The sequence below is a fragment of the Vespa crabro genome, chromosome 6, assembly GCF_910589235.1.
Source record: "Vespa crabro chromosome 6, iyVesCrab1.2, whole genome shotgun sequence".
Taxonomy (NCBI): Eukaryota; Metazoa; Arthropoda; class Insecta; order Hymenoptera; family Vespidae; genus Vespa; species Vespa crabro.
Genome location: NC_060960.1, coordinates 10,277,619 through 10,285,118, shown reverse-complemented (window position 1 = coordinate 10,285,118; position 7,500 = coordinate 10,277,619). Strand labels below are relative to the sequence as shown.

General features: G+C 28.6%; 1 protein-coding gene across 22 annotated transcripts in view; it reads left to right on the top strand.

The window, feature by feature from the left end:
* LOC124425220 (kazrin) overlaps positions 1-7,500 on the top strand; it is a 37,604-nt gene that overhangs the window by 26,602 nt on the left and 3,502 nt on the right. For 21 of the 22 annotated variants that reach the window (XM_046965289.1, XM_046965293.1, XM_046965292.1 and 18 more), the window contains 4 exons: positions 1-47; positions 168-291; positions 499-643; positions 5,684-5,870. The exon at positions 1-47 is cut by the window's left edge and continues 301 nt beyond it. In XM_046965289.1, coding sequence (XP_046821245.1) covers positions 1-47; positions 168-291; positions 499-643; positions 5,684-5,870 — 503 coding nt within the window. Of the gene's footprint in view, positions 48-167; positions 292-498; positions 644-1,347; positions 1,544-5,683; positions 5,871-7,500 lie in introns of those variants that run through there. The other variant, XM_046965295.1, reaches the window with a different exon arrangement.

Genomic DNA, 7,500 nt, shown 5'->3' with positions numbered 1-7,500 from the left:
TAGTACACGGGATACATTTATTACGAATGTTGAATTACGATCGTCAGGTAAATATCTAACATGACGAACTATGTTAAAACAATTGTTTTCGTCATCTTTACGATAATTTCATATAATATGATCGTACTTTTTATCTCTTTTCTTTTTTTTTTAACACAAACATTCAGGCACTCGCCGTAAGAAGACATCAATGTGATCAAGTTGATACGGATCCTTTGGTATGGACCAATCAAAGGTTCATACGATGGGCTAGAAACATTGATTTAACCGAATACGCAGAAAATTTAAAAGGTACACATTAACATTTAAATCAACGTGTTAGAAAGAAATCCATATGAAATCCTATATTTATAATTCGTGTTATAAATTTTATATAATGATACGATCTTTCTCTCTTTCAAGGACAAATCAATATTTTAATATCAACACGGGCACCTCGCAATCATTTATAAATATTTATAAATAAATCATTATTAAATGCAATTAATTAAATTTTAGATTCTGGAGTACATGGTGCACTCGTTGTATTGGAACCATCCTTCACCGGTGATACAATGGCTACCGCTTTGGGTATACCACCAGCGAAGCACATGATCAGACGACATCTAACAGCCGAACTTGAAGCCCTCGTTTTACCTACAAGGTACTCTGTCTACTGTCAACCGGAGACCGCAAACATGGACAACGCTCATTAATCAATATAAATTAATTAAATAAATTAGATTAATTAATTGATTAATTAATTAATCAATCGTTTGAAAAAAAAAATCATTAACAATCTCGGAAGTATGAAAGAAGGAAATATGAGAGAAGTTGCTTTTTCTTTTTCTATTTTTTTTCTTTCTTTCTTTCTTTCTCATTTTTCTCTTATTTTTTTTTCTTTTTTTTTCTTTTTTTTTTTTTTTTTTGTAATCGTTCCAAGAATGGAAACGGGTACCTCGTTGCTGTGTGTAGGTTCGGGGGTTAAGGAGGGGGTAGGCGAGGATATTATTCATTCACTCGAGTCATTATTTTCTCTCAAGTGATATTACAAAAAAAAAAAAAAAAAAAAAAGAAGAACTCTCGAAATATTTGAGACGTTTGGTGTCAGATTAATGACGACGACAATGATGACAATGATACTTTCTTTTTTTCTTTTTCCTTTTTTCTTTTTTTTTCTTTTTTTTTTTTTTTCTTTTTCCTTCTTTGTAAACGGATTTTGAAAATTTTTCGAGGGATTTTAAGGCCGACAATGTGCAATGTCAAAAAAACGAATGAACGAATGAATGTCGTAGGAGTCTGAAAATGTTCTTTCATCAAAACAAATTAACGCCATTCCGAATGATTTATCGAGTTTTTCAATTGCAGAAATTTGGACAACTGCTTAAGCGATCAACGAATTACACAGTGTAACATCTTGCCATCGACTAGCGGTTGAACGTATCTTACATATCACGTAAAAACTCAAACGAGAGAGTTCGTGCCTAAATCGTGAAACAAAGAAACAAAAGAAAACAAAACGAAACGAAACAAAAAAAGAAAAGAAAATCTTTTTCAAAAGCTATATCTTTTTTGATATTTTTTCTTTCTACATTTTTTTTTTGTCTTTTTCTCTCTTTTTTTTTCTTCTCTTCTTTTTTCCTTTTTTTCCTTTTTCGGACAAAGAGAATACATATAGTTATAGAGCAAAAAAAATTATTAACGTTAATATAATAATCGATACATGTACATATACATATACTTACACATACGCATGTATGTATGTGTGTGCGCGCGCGCGTGTATGTAAAGAGATTAACCAAAACAAAGAGTATGTACAATGTCAATGTATGTACATGCATACACTTATGGATATCTTAACGTTCGTCAATCAGTACAAGTATTTTTTTGAAATTGATCGTCAAAATAACGTTACTCTATAACGTATAAATCGATACACGTGTATCTAATAATATAAATAATAATAATAATAATAATAATAATAAAAATAATAATAATAATAATACAATAATAATAATAATAATAATAATAATAATAATAGCGTTGTGGTTAGCGTTTGAATATCAAATTTCTCAGGCATATACAAGAGACGTTATGTATGTACATACATTAGATAGAAGCACAAAGAAAAGAAACATTTTCTCTAATATATATTTACATATATACATATACATATATATATATATATATATATATATATATATATATATATATATAAATACAATAGACGCTAAAGATACGCCGATATCGAATAGTTGAATTATTAATATGCAACCAGGAATTAGTGCCGTTCTATTGTTCGTATGTTATTATAAAGAAAAAAGAAAAAAAGAAAAAAAAAAAACAAGGAAAAGAAATAGAAAAAAAAGATTAAAACAAAAAAAAAAGAAAAAAGAAAGAAAAAAGAAAAAAAGGACAAACCAAACGTCATCGCTGTTTTCACTATAGAAATTTATAGATCAAATTGAAGAGAAGGTGTGCTCTCTTTTATCGCCGATTTTCGCATACTTTTAAGTCGAATTTCAATGAATTAGTTTGATAAAAAAAAAAAAGAAAGAAAAAGAAAAACAAATAAACGAAATGAAACGAGACGAAAATGAACAAAAGAAAAAAGAAAAGGGAAAAAAGAAAAGAGAGAGAGAGAGAGAGAATGAGAAGAGAAATAATGAGCGATTGAATAAAGAAAAATGATTCGACGAAGAATTTTTCTTAATAACGTACACACACACAAATATATATATATATATATATATATATATATATATATATACTTTTATCTATTTATATAAATAGAAGTGCTCGTTAATGTGATATCGTATTACGTAATGAAGAAATTAGATCAAGATCGCAAATTAAGGTCATACGACGATGTTGACCTGATAAAGAAAAGAAATACAAAAATGAGAAATAAACGAAGGAACGAACGAAAGTACGAACAAAAAAGAAATAAAGCAAACAAATGTTTGTCGGAATATTGCAGATATTGATGGATGAATTATACGTACACTTTATAATTCGTATGTAACGAGAACGCACAATTTATCAATGAGAGTTATCTAATTAACGCAAGGAAATAGATTCGAGAGTGTTCAGAGATTGATAATATTAGAAATTAGAGGTTAAAATTATTCTAACGATATTTGTTTTTTTTCTTTTTTTTTTCCCTTTTCTCTTCTTTTTCTATTTCTTTTTAAGTTTCTCTCTTATTTATTTTCATAATGAAAATCATTTATAAATATTCATGCATTCGAGCCTTCGTGGAAGCTTCTATCTATCTATCTATCTATCTATCTATCTATCTATCTATCTAACTCTCTCTCTCTTTCTCTCTCTCTCTTACTCTTTCTCTGTCTGTCTTTCTTTCTCTCTCTTTAACGATGTGTATATATGTGTATACACATATATAATTAAAAAAAAAAAATCATAAAAATTACAACTTATATAGTTAAGAGAGTGAATTTAGAAGGAAAAAAAAAAAATAATGACGTCGAACAAAAAGAAAAAGAAAAGTGGACAAAAAAAGAAAAAAAGAGAAAGAAACAAAATGAGGAAATATATACATATATATATAAATCGCAATTATTGTTACGCAAGTAATTACATAAATAGGCCTAAGGATAACGAGTAGATGGCAAATTTTTCGCTTCGACTATCATTGAAAAATCGAGCTTTTACACACGGTAAAAAAAAAAAAAAAAGAAAGAAAGAAAAAAGAAAAAAAAAAAGAGAAAGAAAAAGACTTAAGGGAAGATTTAAAGCAAACGAACGAACGAACGAACGAAAAGGAAAAAAGAGCAACAACAATAAAAAAAAAAAAAAGGACAAAAGAAACGAGACAAAATAAAAATAAAAAAAAAAAAACAACAAGAAAGAAAGAAAGGAAGAAAAACAAAGCGACGAAAAAAGGAAGAGTTATGTGAAAAGAGAAAGGAAAAAAGAAAAAGAAAAGCATTAAGATAGGAATATGAATGGTGAAAGAGTGTATTGATAATAGAGATGGAGTATGATAAAAGTGAATGATTAAATAATTAATATGTGTAAAATAAACCGTTAGTCAATTGGGGTACAAAATAGCCGTAATATATTTATCTCTACACATGCCATACTTGGGTAATATCGGGTATACACACACGTAAATACAATACAAATGCAGTCGACATAATGTGTACATATACAAAAAAAAAAAAAAAAAAGAAAAAAAATTAAAAAAAAGAAAGAAAAAAAAAGACAAAAAAAAATTAAGAAAGAACATGCTAAACACTCGGGGGAAACAAAAACATGTCACCGGACATTATTATAATATTATATATATATACATATATATATATATATATATATATATATATATATATATATATATATATATATTCTTAGCACCAATGAATTTTACAGTTCCCTTCTATCGCGGATTCCATTTTAAATGTTTATTATAGCTGAGCCGTAGCCCACAGCTGCTGCCTGCACTGCACTGCGCTATGTACAGCACATGCTAATACTAGTGATCGTGATGTAATCCTTGGACGGACATGTTCAATTTATATCGATTAATAATAATAAATTTTGTTCCTCTTTTTATCAGTTTGAAAAAGAAAAAAAAAAAAATAATAATAATAATAAGAAGAAGAAGAAGAAGAAAGATAAGAAGAAAAAGAAACGTCTTTATATACGACGAATCATGTCGTTATAAAATTAATAATCAATAACCATGACTAACCATGGATAACATCACTGTGCATATTATAGCTCCTATTATCTTTTCTCCTGATTAGCTAAGTTTAATATTTATACATATATACATACATATATATATATATGTATGTGTATATATATATAAATATATATATATATATACATACATATATCTTTTTATTGTTCGATGTTTCGTCAACGATGGTCCGATCAAATGCACCATTGTGTGTGTCCTATGATCGTTTTGAAATATTTACGATCGTTGAGTTAACGAATTATTTATTATTCGTATTTTCGTATATATTATTTATCGATGGTGCACAGAACAACAACAACTACTACTACTACAACAACAACAACAACAACAACAATACACTTGTGTATGTATATTTATGTTGTAAACTAGATTATAAATTCATTTATATAAATCTTCTTTCTTTCTTTTTCTATTTTTTTTTTTTCTTTTTTTTTTCTTTTTCCTTTTCTTTTTTTTTTTCTTTTTTTTTTTCTTTTTTTTTCTCTCGAGCAGCTGCAGCAACCAATGGAATTGATTCGCGTTCGTATTATAATGTTCAAAATTTAAAAAATTCTAATCGATCATTGGTACGTGAATTCTCATGAAATTTACAAATTCAATCGTTTCTAAATGTATCTCACGTATAATTAATACATCTTGAATACGAATGAGGGTAGGAAAAAGAAAAAGAAAAAAAATAGAGAGAGGGAGAGAGAGGGAGAGAGAGAGAGAGAGAGAGAGAGAAAAAAAGAAAAAAAAAATAGAACACGAAAGAAAAGAAAAGGAAAGGAAAAAAAAAGGGAAAAGGAAATAAAAGAGACAAAAATAAAAACGAAAGCGAAAGGGGGAAAAAAAAAAAGAAAATGAGAACGGTCTGCTGCAGTATGTATTCGAACGTGTATGTGTGCCCGCTGAGACGCCAAAGTGTGTGCATATTAAAGCGAAATAGAAAGCGTTATACGCAGAGGTATGCATGAAGCGTGGTGTGCATATGTGTAGAAGTCAACTGGAGGTCGTCCCGAAGGGCAGCACTGTCAGAGGTCGTCAAATGAGTACCATGAGCGCCGGTGGTAGTCTAAATCGTGGAAGCAGGACTCTACATCAGCACCATCAGACCTCACTATCGGCTCTACATATGACGGCAAATCATGTTGGAACTGTTGATAGACGGAGATCCAGTCTCAGGGTAATGTATTATAATAATGATTCAAGAGTCTCGTCCGTAAACGACCATATTAGGATTATTAAAAAGGATCATTACAATCTATATTTTTCCTTAGACATTTTTAATAGAGAATTGCGTACTACATACGTGTCCATTATCCATTCCAAAATCATCGGAGACAAGTTATTATTTTATTTATTCTTTTTTAATTTTTTCAAGATTTAAAATACTTTTTCCTTCTCTTTTGTTTTTTCTTTTTTTTTTTTAAATCCCAAAAATAGTTAAAAATTGGTCTTTTCTTTTTTTCTTTTCTTCTTCTTTTTTTTTTTTCCTAATTCAAAAGTATATAAAAGATATCATTTCGAACGGTAAGGATTAAAATTCTTTTTCCGTTTCAAAATTAAAATATATCGACATTAATGGACAAATGAATTTGAAATTTTGAAAAGATCGGCATACGTCCGGCCAATGAACTTGTCTCATTGATCTTGAAACATTGAAAAATTATTAAGAACAAAGAAACGTATCTGACAGAGATAGATGGGCTTTTCGATATTCTAGAATAGCGGTAACATGTTTCTTTTCATTTTTCATGTGCATGTTCAACAAGTATCTAATATCAAATGTGCATGTTTATGCGTCGGAGAAGCGGATCAAAAATGATCGAGAAGAACACCCGTTTTCCATTCTTTGCTTCATACTTCGCTTATTTACTTATTTTTTTCTTCTTTTTTTTTTTTTTTAAATAGGCATGCCCATAGATTACTCCTTTTATATCCGTGTATGGCTTGAAAAAATACATAAGGTTGATCGATCGATATCTACACGTTTTATCAATTTCTCTCTCTCTCTCTCTCTCTCTCTCTCTCTCTCTCTTTCTCTCTATCTCTCTATCTATCTATCCATCTATCTTTCTTTCTCTCTCACTTCCTCCATTTTTTATATTATCGCATAACACAACGCTTGATCGATGATTCTCACTCGATGCACGGAGATATGTGATAAAATATTTTTTCCCAATATATATCTACATATATATATATATATATATATATATATATGTGTGTGTCTGTATGTATATATGTGTATATATATATTTTTTCTTTTTTAAATATTTCCCGTTTGTTTTCTTTTTTTTTCTTTTTCTTTTTTTTTTTGTTTTTCTCAATGATCCCCATGCTGTGAGCTATGAGCTCTCGTATTAATTCCAAAATCGAAATATACATATATACATATATATATATATATATATATATATATCGTTGTATTTCGTGAGTATTCGTCCAAAAAAAGATCTTCTAGTAAAATAATATTTCGCTTGAAACAATTCATATTTGATATTAACATTTAATTACTTCTTAGCTTCGTTAACTACATACATACATACATACATACATACATACATACATACATACATACTTACATACATACGTACGTACGTACGTACGTACATATCTTCGCTAAGCGAACCCAACGTAAACGAAAATGCAAAAAAAAAATAAAAAAAAAAGAAAGAAAAGAAAGAAAGAAGAAAAGGAAGAAAAGAAAGAAGGACAGAAAAAATAGTTTTGATTGATCAACGGAGAGTTAAAAAAAAAGGAAAAAAAAAAGAAAAACCAAAAAAGAAAGAGAAAAAAAAAGGGTAGATGTT